At 33.3% G+C, this 18,313-nt stretch overlaps 1 protein-coding gene across 1 annotated transcript in view; it reads left to right on the top strand.

Annotated features, from left to right (window-relative positions):
- LOC143232476 (prostaglandin E2 receptor EP2 subtype-like) overlaps positions 1–17,677 on the top strand; it is a 56,265-nt gene extending 38,588 nt beyond the window's left edge. The window contains exons 2-5 of the mRNA XM_076468002.1: positions 1,444–1,851; positions 5,684–5,936; positions 7,640–7,685; positions 17,212–17,677. Coding sequence (XP_076324117.1) covers positions 1,444–1,851; positions 5,684–5,936; positions 7,640–7,685; positions 17,212–17,677 — 1,173 coding nt within the window. The remainder of the gene's footprint in view (positions 1–1,443; positions 1,852–5,683; positions 5,937–7,639; positions 7,686–17,211) is intronic.
- Positions 17,678–18,313: the final 636 nt, after the last annotated feature.

Below are 18,313 nucleotides of genomic sequence, written 5' to 3'. Positions count from 1 at the left end.
TCAGATTACGAGTCGAGCGCCATGTCGGACCATTTTATTTTCTGCTTGTGTATACAAAAGTTTTTATTATGACACAATATGACTTACAGATATATATATATAATTTGTAAGTTATATTATGTCATAATGAAACTGTTTCTAAGCCATACACGTTTTCTTTAGTTCTTATTCCAATAAGGTAAAGAATACTCTGTATAAATTTATATATATACATACTTTTTATTCATAAAAGTAAACGAGAAGCTAGTACTAAATATTGTAAGAATATAATCCAGAATCCTATTTTATATCACCAGTTTAAAGAGGTAGGTTCGCTTTGATGACGTAAACATCATGGCCATTTAGCGCCACGACCGTACAGTTTTCAAGCCGCAAAGTGGAATAACAAAGCTTCCTTTTCCGTCTTCATCTTCCATAAAGGCACATAATTGTGGTGGCTTTTGCGCTCAGTGACATATTTATTAAAGTCAGTTAATTTGGTTGGTCGTAAAAATGTGCGCTAAATGGATGTGGTGAATGTTAGTTTTTTCTTTTACAAATTAAAATTTCATACTGCTCGTTCCTTCTTTATAAGTACAGCAGGAAGCCAGGTTTCTGAATAAAGGATGACTAAATCATTGTTGAAACTGTTTTACTTGACGTAAACTTCATAAACTTTATAAAGCTTTTTGTTTACGACTAACAAAAATAGATTAAAGTTATGAAAGAATCAATTGTAACTGTTGACTTTTCGGATAACTAAGTGCTTAAAGTAGGCATCAGGTAACTCGATAGATCAGTCACAATGTTCTTGTCCCCCGCTGGTACAGCGGTAAGTCTACAGATACACAACGCTAAAACCAGACGTTCGATTCCCCTCGGTGGACTCAGTAGATAGCCCGATGTGGCTTTGCTATAAGCAAACACACACACACACACACACTACTTTCTTAAATCAGAATACAGCGAAAATAGATTACAAGATATTGTGATATTCTTTTGTACAGTATAAAAGTTATTCTGAATATTGCTTGTTAAACCGGCCATTTCTTATTAACAAGCAATTTGAATAACAACATTTCCTTGTAATAGCATTTTACATCAAAGGTTCCATTTAGAACACATTAAATCATTCTAATTAACTGAACGTACTGTGGAAAAGTTTGTTTCCTAGCATTTCCATATCAAGAACTAGGACAAAAATGGTGAATAAATTAAAATATATTTTAATGTTAACGTTGTGTTTCCCACTATGTTCGCTTTGTAACATATAATTTCGGTGATTAGTTGTTTTAACATTTTGAAACAAATAAATTTGATTTGTGTTTCATTTTGAAGTTGATCTATTTACGAGGATTTTTTGCAAATGAAGTCATAATATACTGAAATATAGCACAATGCTTTTTTTTTGCAACTCAATAACATAAACAATATATTAAAGTTGCATTTTGTTATCTGTTTCAGCACATTAATCACAAGATGATTAAGGTTGCTATTGGAACGTTGTGGTCTATTTCATTGCTCCTGGTGTGTTTACCTTTTACGGGGTTTGGACTGTACTACGACACCAATGCCCCAGCACGACATTACACGTGTGTTCGATATCGTTTTGCCGTCAAAACAGTGGACATCGCTTACGCTTATTTCATGTTCACTTTTGGAATAGGCTTTTGTGTAGTAATTGTGTTCTGCAATCTCACAGTGGTTATCGTCCTCAGTAAAGTAGGGAAGACCTCCAAGGGACGCATGGGACGAACAACCATCTCTAGGATCAACCGTGAACTCTTCTTCAACCACACCACCCACGAGGAAATTTCTTTCGCCAAATTAATGTTGATTCTCTGTGTCTTTTTTATAATGTGTTGGACCCTTTAATGGTTAGTAAAGTTTTTTCTACATTTAATATTTTAAACAGTTAAACAAGTTTTATTTAATACATAATCAAATTTTCGAGTCTAACTTGAGCTAATGTTTAAAACTTGTGGTTAAAAAGAAGACATGGTGCGTACAAATCGGTGGCATTCTCAATCGGAAATATGTCTTGTTTCTAGTTTCTACTATGACAATAACACATGCTGCTGCTGCTATATTTGTTGCTTAAGTGGTTTGGTTTATTTTGAATTTCGCGCAAAGCTACACGAGGGCTATCTGCGCTAGCTGTCCCTGATTTTGCAGTGTAAGACTAGAAGGAAGGCAGCTAGTCATATCCACCCACCGCCAACTCATGTTATAATGACTCCACCGCTGAAAGGGCGAGCATGTTTGATATGACGGGGATTCGAACCCGCGACCCTCGGATTACGAGTCGAGTGCCTTAACCACCTGGTCGTGCAGGATCGGTTGCTTAAGTGACAACACGCACATGCTTATATGTTAAAAACTGTTCGAAATAAAGATACATTTGGTAAATTATTTAATAGATCCGTTTATAATAAACTATAAACTAGTATTCTGAGCATTTGATATAAAGGTATAGTGTGAACGATAATTGCGTGTTTTCTGATACCTAAAACTGGCACTGGCCAGTACATGTTGATTTTCTAACGAACTGTGAATTTGTTACGAAAACTGTAAAAATTAGATTCAGAAAATAAAAGAAAAACTGAATTGTCGATGCGTTTTTATACTCTTTAAATTTAAATTCATACTATTACGGCAATAGTTATAGCAACTTAAATGAGTGCTAAACTACTTTTTTGTAACAAACGGCTGAAAGGTCGAGCACGTTTGGTGTGATGGGGATTCGAATCCGCAACCTTCAGATTACGAGTTACTTGTTTATGAATCTTTAAGATAATATTTGCTGAACTTCTAGTTGTGAAGAGAAAGGTCATTTTACTCGCCATCGGAGCGAAAAGAGGACTCTCCAGTGGCACAGCGGCATGTCTGCGGGTTCATCCCGCTAGAAACCGGTTTTAAATACCTGTGGTAGGTAGAGCACACATAGCCCATTGTGTACCGTTGTTCTTAATTCCAAACAAACAAGTTAAATGCCACATTTATTCAAAAGTATTTCATAAAGTTTAATTTTGGAGCTTGATCTTCAGAATCAAAGGCATATTCGTTAATAATAATATTGTTATATTCATGAAATAATACAATTAACAGAGGAAAGACAAATAAAGGACTAATAGAATATCCTAGTGGTGAGCCGCCAATGACATATTTAATCTATGTAAGGACTTCCAGGAGTAGGAATAGAAGCGTCCATGAAAATAGACCAATAACAATGGTATCATTGTCGTTCAAATAATAATTTCTGCACTTTACTACTTGTGGAGTCAGTGAAGGTTGTTATGATTTTGTGTATATGTGTAACATAAACATCAGAAGTGGTATTTTAATGATAAGAAAGTATATTTTCTAAGTTTAAACGTGATTATCTTTGATTAGCCTACAGTATTAGTAATAAATCTTAGTTCAGAAACATAATTATTTCTTTCTGTTAAAATCCTGCAAGAGTAGAATTTATTGTTGGAATAAAATATTACAAGTGTCTTTCTGTGTTAATGCCACACGTGTTCATTGACTAGTGGTTAACATAAAAGCAAATCATTTCACGAATGCTATTACGCCATAACTACACGAAATATCACGCACCATTACACGTGACTACGTATTCCATTGATGTTTGGTTTCGCAACGATAAATTTATTTTTCACACCAACTTCAAACCACCAAAATTCTTACAGCGAATGAACAATAAATTGACAACAGCATTCAAAAGCTCTTTACTTTTGAATACTGGCTAAAAATTAGAATTAATTAGTAAAAATCATGCTCAAATTATTGCATTTCACAACTTCGAAACATTTTATGTTAAAGGCACACTTCAAAGAATATTGAAACATTGTTTCTTCAACTAGAAGACTGAAAAACAATGAAACAAAACATTAGTACCTGAAGAAAGTAAGATTCACGAGTTTAAGCATCGTGTTAATTATAAACAACTCAAGAAATCAGTTGACAAAAATACAGAATGTAAGTTGGGTTAAAATGAGCGAGAAAAGAGCTACAGAAACAGTGAGCATGCTACAGAAGTAGTTTCAAACAAAATGGCTGATAAAACTACATGTGTTTGTTTGTTTTGTTTTATGAATTTCGTGCAAAGCTACACGAGGAATGTTTGAACTAGCTGTTCCTAATTTAGCAGTGTAAGACTAAAGGGAAGGCAGATAGTCATCTCCACCCACCGTCAACTCTTGAGCTACTCTTTTACCAATGAATAGTGGGATTGAGCGTTACATTTTAATGTCCAACGACTGAAAGGGACAGCATATTTGGTACGACTAGGATTCAAACCCGCGACCCTCAGGTTAGGAGTCGAGCGCCCTAACCACGTGAAGGATGACATTAAAGTTGTGACAATTTGATATTACTGACTGCACTTTTTTAAATTGCGGAGATTCCCATGGGGACACTATCGTTAGAATGTTAAATAACTGGGAAAAAGTAAGACAGTGAAATGTTATGGTAAGTTTCAACACTGTGAGGATGCTTACTTCTGAGAGATCGAAAGAAACATAGTGACAATGTCATGAATCAGCGTTATATCACAGCATACTGGTTCACTGTGCAATAGCCTCACAGGGGCACAACAGTGTGTCTGCAGTGATAATGTCATAAATCAGCCTAATATCACAGCATACTGGTTCACTGTGCAATAGCCTCTCAAGGACGCAGCAGTGTGTCTGCAGTGATAATGTCATGAATCAGCCTAATATCACAGCACGCTGGTTCACTCTCAAGGGCACAGCAGCGTGTCTGCGGAAATATACTGCTAAAAATACGGTTTCAATAGCCGTGTGTAGCTTTGTGCTTAATAACACACAAACAAACAACGTGCAATACTAAAAAACAATGTTTAGTTTGTCCTGGCTTTGAATTATTAGTAGAATAAAGGTTCAATACTTACTACGCTTCTCTTAAAAAGACGTGTTTGGGGGGAAAAAAAGAGAAGCAGATATAAACAGTTATGAAATGATCAGCCCAAATTGAATGTTAATCTAACTGTTGTAAATTAGAAATAAACTAGCTTACATCAATTCAGGAAATTGTACAGGAAAAAATTAAAGGTCGTAGACTTCCATTAATAATTTTAAAAGAAGTGGTACTGTCCATTCACAATTGATGACGTCATTTATTTCGGACTAGGAGATGATCTACTTATTATTAATTTTTTATTTATTTTTTCGAAGAATACATTTTATGCCTAATATCATAAAACTCACTATAGATTTTTAATGTAAAGCAAAAACAAAAATTGATATATGTTTATACTGAACATTTTCGAATATTTAAGAGGGGATACGAGTTCAGAATTTTATCGGATATTGCATTTTAAACATTTAAGTTTCAATAATTTATTATGATTTCTATTAATATTAATGTATTTTATGAAATTAATATGTTTGTAGGCTATAAGCCCTATGATGGATCAACTGTACGTCTGCGGTATGCTAAAGATCTGGTTTTGATATTCATGGTGGACACAATATAGTAATCCATTGTGTAGCTTTATACTCAAATAAAAACAAACAAAAAGTAGGTCATAAAGTGTTAAAGTCTATAAAACGATATTTCATGTTTTACATTTAGTTTTCTACAATGTTTGGTAGTATTATGTATGTTGTTGTACTAAGTGTATTATCATATGATCTGTTTTTGTTAACATTAAAACTTTATTAAATGAATCATACCACAGCTAACTATCATAGTGGCTCATTGGGATAAAGAACGAAAACACAAATTATTCTATCGCATAGCCGATATCTGTATGGCTCTCAACTTTATTCTCGACCCAGTGATCTATGTTCTATCAAGGAGACCCTATCGGCGAGAACTGAAAAGCTTGTTGAAGCCATTTTGTCTCGACTGCTATCCTCAGTTGGAATGGATAAACAGTAATGGCTCTAGAACATTTCAGAGGAACAGTGGTTACCCTTGGAACATTGGTAGTAAGTTTTACTTTTACTTATAGCTCCATTATACAGTAAGCTATTTCTTTATTATTAGTGATTGTGTAGTAATATTACTTTATTACATTTTTTCTTACCAATAATCAAGCGTTTATTCACTTCCAATAGATAAAAAGTAGGTTAATATTTTCACTGTCATTATTAAAGTTTGATATATTACTGGAATTTTTTTAATAAGTTACTGTTTATCGACTGATCGTTTACACGGAAACTGTGTATCCAAAGTAATCACATCTTAAAAACTGCTACTTCTAAAAGAAGGAAATTTTACATGAGGTACATTAACAATCAAAGGCTTCTTCAACAAAGATGTGAATGCTTTTATTTCCCTCTCTTCCTCTTTCAACAATAAGGGATCGGTAGCTTGGATGAAACGTCAGTCAGTCAGTATGCAATATATTGCAGGGATTTGTGAATATTCAAAAACAAATTATTGTCGTAGAAGTTTCATTTAGAGATAGACTGTCAGTCACTGTTCAATATATTGTAAAGATCAATGAACATTATAAAATAAATTATTCATATAGTAGAAGTGTCCTCTATGGATAGACTGTCGGTCAGTGTGCAAAATACTGAAAAATCAATGAACATTCTAAAATAAGCTATTTATTTAGAAGTGTCGTTTAGGGATAGACTGTCAGTCAGTGTGCAATATGTTGTAAACGTCAATGAACATTCTAAAATAAATTATTCATGTAGAACTGTTGTTTAGAAATAGACCATCAGTTAATGTGCAAGATAATGCAAAGATCAATGAACATTCTAAAATAAACTATTCATTTAAAAGTGTCGTTTAGGGATAGACTGTCAGTCAGTGTGCAATATATTGTAAAGATCAATGAACATTCTAAAATAAATTAATCATATAGAAGTATCGTTTAGAGATAGGCTTGATGTGCTGATTGTTAAGCATTTTAAACACCAGTTCTTTTGTAAATGTTTTTGAGGTGTCTGTATCACATCCAGTTCCTTTCAAATTAATTTTTCGGTATCTCTGATAATAATTTAGTTCTCCTAGTTAAATTAATTCTGATATATAGCTGTTTTAAATACGGGTTCTTTTCTCTACAATCACTCTATTGGAAGTAATTAAGACTGTCGCGCACTTGTGACGTTTCTTTTCGGTTTTTGTTCTAATTAAAATTTTTATCTTCAAAGTATCTTGTTCAAATCAATTAGAATGTCGTACTTTTAACAAGAGAGTGCGAGAAAAGTGAATAACTCTTCTAAGACGACTTATTTAAATCATACATGATTCATACTCAACTTTAAGCTTTAAAAATGTATAGACAAAAATCGTTAGGAATAAACTTCATACATGCTACATATATAAGTATAACAACGTATAAATATATCATAAAGATATAATACAATAAACATATAAAGGACTATTAATTGATCAAAATAGTGTGCTGATGTACAATATCAAATAGATGATATATTTTCTTAAGAATCAAAGGTAACAAAACATATGTATTATTAACTAACATTTATAAGATAAAACAACAGACTGTTAAATTTTTCAGCTGTTTACAGTATTCTCTAAATGTGAAATATTAGTTATATTGTTATATGAAACGTTTAAAAACACCTGTTCACGAATCTGTTTTTTTTTCTCTTATTACGACAGAATACTTTATACTGATTTTAATAGCTGTAGTTATTCTTTCTATTTTCTGAAGTGTCCGCTATCTACTGCAAGGCATGTCAGGATGAGATGTCCGAAAGGTATGACTTAAATCTGGTACTTACTTACTTAGCAACATTGACTAATTATTGTATTATTTTTTGTTTACAATTTCTATATCTTACTGTCTAATACTGACAATTTCTTTTTATTTCATGCTCTGTTATAATTTATTCTCTTATAATAGTCAAATACTAGTCAGTTTTTACCTCGTTCTATATTCTTCTAGTGCTCGTTGATCACTGTCTAATATTAATTATTGATCATTTCTCTTCTGTACCTTCCTTTCTAACGTTTCCATTCAACTGTGTAAGTTGTACTGACTCCAGCTTTGTTTATCATACGTAGTGTTTTACCCTTTTTTTCTTTCTAATATGTCTTTTCATTGCTTCAACTCTTTTCAGTTTTGTGTTTGTTTTTTTAATTTCGCACAAAGCTACACGAGGAATATGTGCGCTAGCCATCCTTAATTTACCAATGTAAGACTAGAGGGAAGGAAGCTAGTCATCACCATTCACCGCCAACTCTTGATCTACTCTTTTATCAACGAATAGTGGGATTGACCGTAACTTTATAAGGCCCCCACGGCTGAAATAACGAGCATGTTTGGTGTGGTGGGGATTCGAACCCGCGACCCTCAGATTACAAGTCGAGTGCCTTAACCATTTTGAAATGCCGGGCCACTTTAAACATGGAAAACTGTAATAATTAAGATTAAAACATGTATCTAAGATGGCTGGTATGGGTATTAACACTTTTACTAATAAAGCAGAGGACGACGTTACGACCTTCCTTGGTCATTATTCTGAGATACATTTTAATTTCCAGCGGGTTTCTCATCATTTAAAATTGAAACAGTATTACCTCTGTGTGTGTATTTTCCTAAACGAATATTTACTTTTATTATTTCAAGAAATACAATAACTAAAGTAATTCAGGTCTTAGGTGTGCGACATATCAGCAAGTCCAATTTTGTGGAAATATATTCCTCATAATTAAGACTGAATGAAGCCAAGTCGAAAGTTATAAATTCAAATAAATGTTGCATGAAATTTCCTTTTCTAAGTTATGATGGTTTTATATCGATTCTTGAGCAAAAGAAACAAATTGAACTGGATATTGCCTAAGTTATGATGGATCAGTACTAACAGTATATCCTTTCTGCCGTTCACATTTAATCCTTTCTCCATGGTGCACCATTTATTTACTTATCGCTTCACTCGTAAAGGCGTGGAAGTATTATCTACACAGACATGATCAAGATTGTACCATATAAAAAAAATAATATATTTTATCTACATATTATTTTGGTTTAGTTTTTACCGGAACTATATTCAGTTATCGATATCATAAATAATAGATTTTATCCACGAGTTTTAAAACCCGTCTGTATCCTTGGTTTAAAAAGCTCGAAGCCCAACATAACCAGGTGGGTTAAGGCGTTCGACTCGTAATCCGAGGGTCGCGGGTTCAAATCCCGATCGCACCAAACATGCTCGCCATTTCAGCCGTGGGGGCGTCATAATGTGACTGTCAATCCCACTATTCGTTGGTAAAAGAAAGTCCAAGAGTTGGCGGTGGATGGTTATGATTAGCTGCCTTCCCTCTAGCCTTACACTGCTAAATTAGGGACGGCTAGCGCAGAGAGCCCTCGAGTAGCTTTGCGCGAAATTCAAAACAAAAAAACAAAACAAAAGCTCTGGACTACAAGCTAAGCACATGTGGTAGGCTCTAATCTACCAAACAACGCTAACAATTTAGCCTAGAAATACACCATTGTTTCGAGAATAAATACGCATCTCATTATTGAAAACCTAGAATATTGGATCAGTTATAAGCTGAGTTCGTTCCTCTTATTTCTAACAACAATAATTGTTCGAGAATTTTCACTCTAAACCACGCAAAATGTTATCCTCGCGTGGCCATATCTCACTTTGAAATAATGGACTATAGGAATGGTTGTTAGCATCAGCATCAATCACAACTCTTGTTTAACCGAATAGTTGGATTTGTCCGTCAATGTTATAGAACGTCACAGGCTCCAAAGTGCGAAACTTTTTATTGCGACAGTGGGAAGCGAACCATGACTCTTTAGACTAGATCCTCTTCAGACACTCAGATTGGTTGTGTCTGTGCTTTCTTATAGCAAAGCCACATCGGGTTATCTGCTGAGTCCACCGAGGGGAATCGAACACCTGATTTTAGCGTTGTAAATCCGTAGACTTACCGCTGTACAAACGGGGAACCCAAATTATTAATAATAATATTAAAATTAAGGCTAGTCCTCTTGATAGGATCATAAGTACGCATGCGCATGCTATCAAACAAAGTCTGGATGAACTTTTCATTCACATTTTTATTTCCATGTTTTTATTTTTATTTTAAACTTATTCTGAAATGTATAGATTTTATAAAAATCATCCACGCATATGGTAGGAAAATTACACTCTCCAACTAAAAATACTATTCAGAATTTCAAATTTATCATTGAATTACATACAGATTTTTTTATAGAATGCTTTTACACACTTTAATGTAATTTATTTATCCATTTTATTACACCTAATGTTTAAAATTATTTCCATTTTTATTAAAAATCTCGATATCTTGTTACTTTTTCATTTATAATTAATATACATTTTTATATATATTCTGTTAATTTCAAAGAGTATGAAATATTAAACCGCCCCTTTTTAGGACGTTTGTTGTTATTGTTTGTTTTTTAATTTCGCGCATAGCTGCTCGAGGGTTATCTGTGCTAGCCGTCCCTAATTTAGCAGTGTAAGACTAGAGGGAAGGCAGCTAGTCATCACCACCCACCGCCAACTCTTGGGCTACTTTTTTACCAACGAATAGTAAGATTGACTGTCATTTCATAACGCCCTCACAGCCGAAAGGGCGAACATTTTTGGTATAACAGGGATTCGAACCCGCGCCCCTCGGATTACGAGTCAAGCGCCGTAACCACCTGGCCATGCCAGGCCAGTATTTTAATCTTTAAACTAATGATATATAGCCCAATTGACCATCACATTATAGCGCTCCCACGGCTGAAAGGGCGAGCATGTTTGGTATGACCGGGATTCGAACCCGCAACCCTCAGATTACGAGTCAAACGCCTTAACATGCTTTTGTTTTGAGATACTTTGCGTCCGAAAATAGTGTTTCTTGTCTTTATGAAATATAGTACAATAAGATTATCTGTCCTTCTTAAAACACATTTTCATTTGTATATAAATACGTTTATATCTTAGTTCAAAAGCCACACAAAATAATTCTATTACCTGGTCAAGGTCATCTCAATAATAGTAGGTTGAGGAATAATTCGTGAGCGTTTTTAAATAATTTCATTCAAGCATTACATGCAAGACTTCAATGCATGAACACATTACACCCAAAACATTTATTATGATACTTTATTTCATGTAATACCTAGGTATATAGTATGCATTGTTTTAAACGAAATTGCAAGAAATTAAATGCGAAAAGCAGATGGTGTCGAAAATGCTCGATTTTGACCACTTGACAGTCCATTTAATGAGCTGTAATTGAAAGCAAAAATTAAAGACACATGAAAATCAAACACACCATCTATTAGAGCAAAAAATCATCTACCAAATGACATGAAATATTTTGCGAAAGCGTTTCATTTATAAATATATTTTTTTAACTTGAAAAAACGCTCACGAATTATTCCTTAACCCAATAATTACAATAAATTTGTACACCTAGTCATTCAAATGTTTGTCAGCATGAGTTATCCTTATAAATAAGTCGGTAAATTATAACTTTCTCTTTCTATTGGTTAAAAATAATCCACTACATAATGTCAGAGAAAATTATTGACATATTTTTGTAAGCTGGAATGTGATAGGTGGGCATGACATACGAGTTTGATTTTGTGGCTTATATTTTAGTGACGCGATAAAAGTGGAGGTTGTAAGTTTATATTATATATTACTAAAGATATGCTGAAAGTGTGTCATTTTTGTCAAACTAAGAGGATCATAGAGGGATAGTAAGACAATATAAAATGAGCAATTATGAGTAACCAATTGTCACTTGATACACAGAAGCAAAGAGATATAATTTATTTAAATTTTTTTTTTTTGAAATAAGAAATTAAAAAATTGTAAAATATTAAAATATAGGTTTTAAACTTTCTTTATGTATATTGATAATAAACAGATTTTATTAAATTTTGAATGTAGCTCTGTAATAACAAGTGGTGACTCGCGCGTTCTGACCCAATCAGGCATCTTATAGATACGATATTGCTGTTTTAACCAATCTCTGATTTTATGAAAATATAGGTACTAATATTACCATAGTTTTGAAAGCTTACTAAACTTCTTTTAACGATACTGAGAACGCTTTTAGTAAACGTAGAAGGTCTGTTGTAAAAAAATAATATTTTTCAACATTATATATTTAATAATAATACGTTTCTAATTGTCATATTTTAATTACTTTTATAGAAATAGATAAAGAATGTAGATAAAAGAATAACTTTAGTACTTATAGATAACTTCTTATTTATCTATTTTTTTCATTTTCATCTCCCAATGAAAGTGGCTCTATATTTTTGTAACGATTGTAGTAGTACATAGAATAATTTACATATCAAATATTCAGTTAAGAATAGAACACATTAACAGAAAAATACACTTACACAACCCTATTATAAATTAACTTCTCTGCACATTTCGATACATCTCTCATACATATCAAATTTCGAGGTATAACTATAATGTAACGTTCTATGGTTCTATTTATATGATTATGTGCAATAAGTAATAAAATGTAATTATTTATCTCAACACAATGAGTTGTACAGACAATTTTCCAGATATATTTTTTAAATAAGGCTTACTGTGAGTCAAACTAGAGACTTTTTTGCTTTATTTTACTATCCTTAAGAATAAATGCTGTTCTAATAAAACTGTTCATTTTAATTCTAACATTCTAGAGAAAACATAAACACAAAATTGACCAAATAATTTCCAGGTCATTGTCTTGAAAATCGTTTGCTTTTGACCTGTATTGTTTTAGTTGACAAAATTGAGTTGGCACAGTGGTATGTCTGCGGACTTACATACTAAAAATCGGGTTTCGATACCCGTGGTAGGCAGAGCACAGATAGCCCCTTGTGTAGCTTTGTGCTTAATTAAAAAAACAAAACAAAATTGAGTATTATTTCTCATGTGCTCTAGCACTCTCCATGTTGGGATTACACAGACGTTCGCATTAAAGCAATATAAAATTCATCTAGATTTTCTTATAAACGAATCACTATAAGCTAGATATTAAGATCTACTTGGCATAGTCGCTCTATCTCCGGTGTATATGCTGCTTTTTAGCTATTCAGAGCACCCCAAAGTTGAAAATTTGTGACTAACTAAAATTTATATTTCTTACTTTAATTTATTATCATTTTTATTCAACAGTAACTATAATTTTGTCATCACGATCTTTAACTACCTATTTTATTATTATATTATATATAATTTATAAAGTTTTAGAATACACTTTATAACCTACTAATCAATGTACATCATATTATAAAACATAATCAAACAATTATACGGCAAAAAATCTATAAACTAAAATAAATATAGGGCTGGCAATTGAACTTAGTAGACTGAGCCATCTCAACTTTACATGGGAAAATAAAATTCCTACATTATGAACCTTCTTACCAGAAAACAAAGAAAATCAACATTTTCAAGCGTAAAATCTTACGCTATTGTACAACAGTCATAGTAAGAGCATTATAAAGTTAACCAAAGGAAAGATACAGTAACGAAAGCCAAGATTTTATTTCAACACCATTCTTTGGACAGATATACTGGAGAAGCCAGTAATGTATTGTGATTGAATATTTTTAATCAAAGCTCTGTAATTATTAAAATGTTTCTAAATGTTCATATCTTTACAATTTTACCATTTGTAACACAATTAAAAATAGGGTACAGTACAGTATGAACTAGAGAACCACAAACCTTTAGAGCGCAATAAGGTATATACGATTATGTTTCATTTACTTATGATTACTGCCTTTTACAACTTACATTTAGTTCCTCTGCATTCATTTCCTCGTTTCATTTTTGTATATTAATCGTTTTATTATATTTGTCTTTTAATGTCGTTGTTTTACTACGTTTACTTTTTGATGTCCTTTTTAATATCTTGAATTATAATTATCTTTTTTTTTTTTCTGTTACTGACATGTTCATTCTGTTCATAATCCGCAAATCCATAGTGTTTATTTGTCGTTCTTTTACTTTGTTTCATTTGTACTTTACTACGTTTGTCTTCTTATAGGCCCGGCATGGCCAAGCGCGTTAAGGCGTGTGACTCGTAATCCGAGGGTCGCGGGTTCGCATCCCCGTCACGCCAAACATGCTCGCCCTTTCAGCCGTGGGGGCGTTATAATGTGACGGTCAATCCCACTATTCGTTGGTAAAAGAGTAACCCAAGAGTTGGCGGTGGGTGGTGATGACTAGCTGCCTTCCCTCTAGTCTTACACTGCTAAATTAGGGACGGCGAGCACAAATAGCCCTCAAGTAGCTTTGTGCGAAATTCAAAAACAAACAAACAAAGTCTTCTTATATCACTGTTTCATTTTTTTATAACTTTTATAATCCGTATTTCACTTCCTGACCATTTTATTCAAATCATCCGGCTTTTCCTATTTTACACTAAACCCACGAAAAGAGGAGTAATGCCCTATAAGACATACTAGACACTTTTTCGTCTCTTTTCTCTTGGTCCCCCGCTTTTACAGCAAAAAATCTACAGGTTTACAACTCTAAAATCAGGGGTTCAATTCCCCTCAGCAGATAGTCCGATGTGGCTTTGCCATAACAACACACACTTTTCTCATTTGTTGATGAAGCAAAGAGAACGAAAGTCAGTCATCCCCTATTTACTGTCGTGGCGATTATGAAAAATGAGACTGAGAATGACCTAAGCACAAACATAATAATTAACTGTCTGTACTTACTTTGCGCTATTTTTGATTTAGCTTGTTGTCGAAGTTACTTAATTTCTTAAAATAGCAGCCAGCATCTATTTTGGTTTGTTTGTTTTAAATTTAGCTCAGATCTACACGAGGGCTATTTGTGCTGTCTCTAATTTAGCAGTGTAAGACTAGAGGGAAGGCAGCTAGCTAGTCATCGCCATTCACCGCCAACTCTTGGGCTACTCTTTTACTAACGAATAGTAGGATTGACCGTAACGTTATAACGTTCCACCGTTTGAACGGCGAACGTGTTTGGTGTGACGGTGATTCGAATCTTTGACCCTCGGATTACGAGTCGAGCGCCCCTAACCACCTACCCATGCCGGGCCTGTGACGTAAAACACCAAGTTCTTATAAATAACGTACATTTTCTGTTTAAAATGTTAATTTTACAATAATTTCTAATACTGTTATTTTTTTATTTATTTAACTTAAAACAATTATAAATAGTCGTTTTCTCATATTTTGAAATAAAACAGCTGCCGACCAGACAACTGAACATACAATCAAATGTATATAAAATAGTGTGAGGACATTTTGTATTAAATCTGTGTACGTATATCATAAATTATGTTCTAATTTTGAGAAATAGCTTATTTATTGGCCTATCTCCTTTTCCTAAAGAAAAATGAGATCTTACAAGAATTTTAGGCTTGTAGTAGTAAAAAACACAAAAAACACAACAGATAAGCAGATAAACAGCTTCATCACATAATTAAGGAAGAATGAAATTTACAATACCTGAACATAAGCCCCCAAAGCTATAGAAAACACACAAGTCATGTATATATAGATGTATTTATACTCCCTTAACAGCATAGCGGACGTACAACGCTAAAACCCGGGTTATTATATCCGAGGTGTGCAGAGCACAGATAGCGCATTGTGTAGCTCTGTGCGTAATTCAAATCAATAACACACGTACTTCTGCCTCGTAGTTGATTATTAATGTCATACATAACTTGGTTTCATACAAACAGTATTAGTTACCTTACAGTTATATGATTATCTTTTCCGAAATATAATAATCACAAAATAACATTGAAACAACATCATTTGGAAAACAGAATTCTTAAATTAAATTCATTAGATTTATAATTACACCCTACGATAATTATTTTAATATGTCACATGTAATCACTTGACATACGTTATTACAGTAAATAACGTAAAGAAACTTAGCCACGCAGAATAGTCGTTTTCTGATAATAGTCTACGAAATCAGAAAATGTTGTTATTCAGACTTTACAAGCAGTATTCAAAGCGTAATAAATATAAATACGAGTTTATTTAACGGGTCTTCTTAACCCATAAATAAGGATTCTTTTATCGTAACCGTTACTGGGATGTTGTTCGCAATCTTAAAATCTGTTTTCTCATTTTAAATAACATTGAAATTTAATATATTACACATACTTAAATATATAATCGTGTTTCAAAAGCTGCCTCTTTGCTAGTACACGACATTATAAACATTTCATTTAGACGAGCTATAACTTACCATTACATGCACAAGTTAAATACATTGCTATTCCAACTCGTATTTACTACACACTCGCATGCAGTTTATCTTGACTTTTAAATGCTTTCGTTACATTGGGGTATTTTGTGCAAAATTCGCTGGGCTAACAGGGATCAATATCTGATTTGTTTTAGCATATTAAGATAATTGCCTTTCATAAAGACTTTAATAACATACATATTTATTAACATAGTGGTATGGCTAACAATTTTTAGACATTCTAAAGTTAAACTTTAATACTTTGAACTGAGAATTATTCAATATCAGAACTTAATATGACAATACTTTAGAACATTTTAATCTATGCGCGTTATAGAAACGTGTTATAATGTGATATTGACCAACATAGTTCAGTTTCTGAAAGTTATGGCTGAAAATAGATGCTGGGCGCTCGACTCGCACTCTGAGTTGGCGGTGGGTGGTGATGACTAGCTGCCTTTCTTCTAGTTTTACACTGCTGAAGTAGGGACGGGTAATCCTGATAGCCCTCGTGCAGCTTTGCGCGAAATTCAAAACAAACAAACAATTTACGTCACATCGAAAAAGTAAATCGAAAAGTAAAGCAGAATTAACTTCAAGAAAGTATGTTTTGATTATTTAACTATAGTGTAAAAATTTTAATAATTCTATTTTTATGTAAATTGTGTTTATTGTATTAAGGGTCACGAACTATCAGTATATATAATTTAGGCTAAAGTAGGTATAGTGTAACAGCTGCTTTACTTTTTAAAGAAACATTTAATCGCGATTTTAAAACGAAGGATAAACATTACTTTGCTTGTCTTTTTTTGGAAACAAAATGCAAAATAATGTATTTATAAAAGCTGATTTTCAGTAGTATATAAAAAATCTTGAGTGTTGAGTACTTTTTTAAAACTTTCTAGAAAAACTTAAAGAAAAACAGGCAATCATAAGAAATAAATAATTTATGCTTACCTGAAATGCCAACGTGTTTTTTTTAAGTTTATATAGCGATGTATAAATATTCTTATTTCCGAATCTTCGTGTGTTATTTTTTCAGACACTGCTCTAAACATGACCATATAAATCCAATATTCCGTGTCAAAGATCAGTTACGACACGGGAAGATAGAGGTACGGCCAAATCAGAAACCAGTAGGAGACGAATCAAGAACATCATATACAGAATCCCAACGTAAGTTTCTCGAATCTATTGTGGTCCAAATAAGAATTCACGACGGACAAAATTCTTCTGTTCATATGTGGAACAATAAGAAAAAACAATGGTCCAAGTTCAATAGAAAAAAATGTTCGTGTTGCAAGAAGAACTGCTACAGAGATTTTTTTAGTGATGACTACAAAACACTGGGAAGGACTTCCGTTCACGTTACAGGGGTCTCGCCTCTTAATTATCATTCTCTCCCAGAATCCCTTTGTAAAGAATACTTAGCTAATTCTTGCCCTTCTTCATTTTCTAACGACAAAAAAACATCAGATATTGATCTTAATGCAGACACAACTCAATAAGTAGCATGACTTTCCACAAAAGATCAAATGTTTACAAAAGAAAATCGAGCAGCCAGTATCTGTCGCGCCATTCTAGTCTAGAGCCCTCATCTAGTCAACTCCACCACTCTGAACCAACCAAGCTCGGATCATCTACAATTTATTATCGCCCCAAAACACCATTTTTAGATATTTCAGCTATTAATCAATACCCTCTATGTTCTACACTAAAGTATTCGACCGCTAAACAACGCTCAGAGCTTTTTATGATGAGGTCCTCAACTATTGGTCACATTTCAGAGCGAATTAAGCTGACAGCATTAACCAGTGACAACCATTCAACTCATACTAAAATGAGGTCCTTATCCAATGGCAACCACTCAGAGCACATTAGTTGCATGTCTTCTACAACTGAAAACCACGTAGAATCTACCAAGCAATGATTCTCAACTGTTGAGCATTTCTCATGATCAGTAATGAAATACCCTAACCGTATCTCAGTGTCCACGAGGCTTAGGTCCTGGACCATTAGTTACTCATCAGATTATCGTTTATAGAGCCTTAAACATTTATTTCAAACCAGAACTAACCAGTTTGTAGTTGCAAATGATTCATCTGCACTAAGATTTCTAAAGCATTCATTTATTTACCACCATC

The sequence above is a fragment of the Tachypleus tridentatus genome, chromosome 1 (assembly GCF_004210375.1).
Source record: "Tachypleus tridentatus isolate NWPU-2018 chromosome 1, ASM421037v1, whole genome shotgun sequence".
NCBI classification, from domain to species: Eukaryota; Metazoa; Arthropoda; class Merostomata; order Xiphosura; family Limulidae; genus Tachypleus; species Tachypleus tridentatus.
Note: the sequence above shows the minus strand (reverse complement) of the source record. Positions and strands in the feature narration are given on the sequence as shown.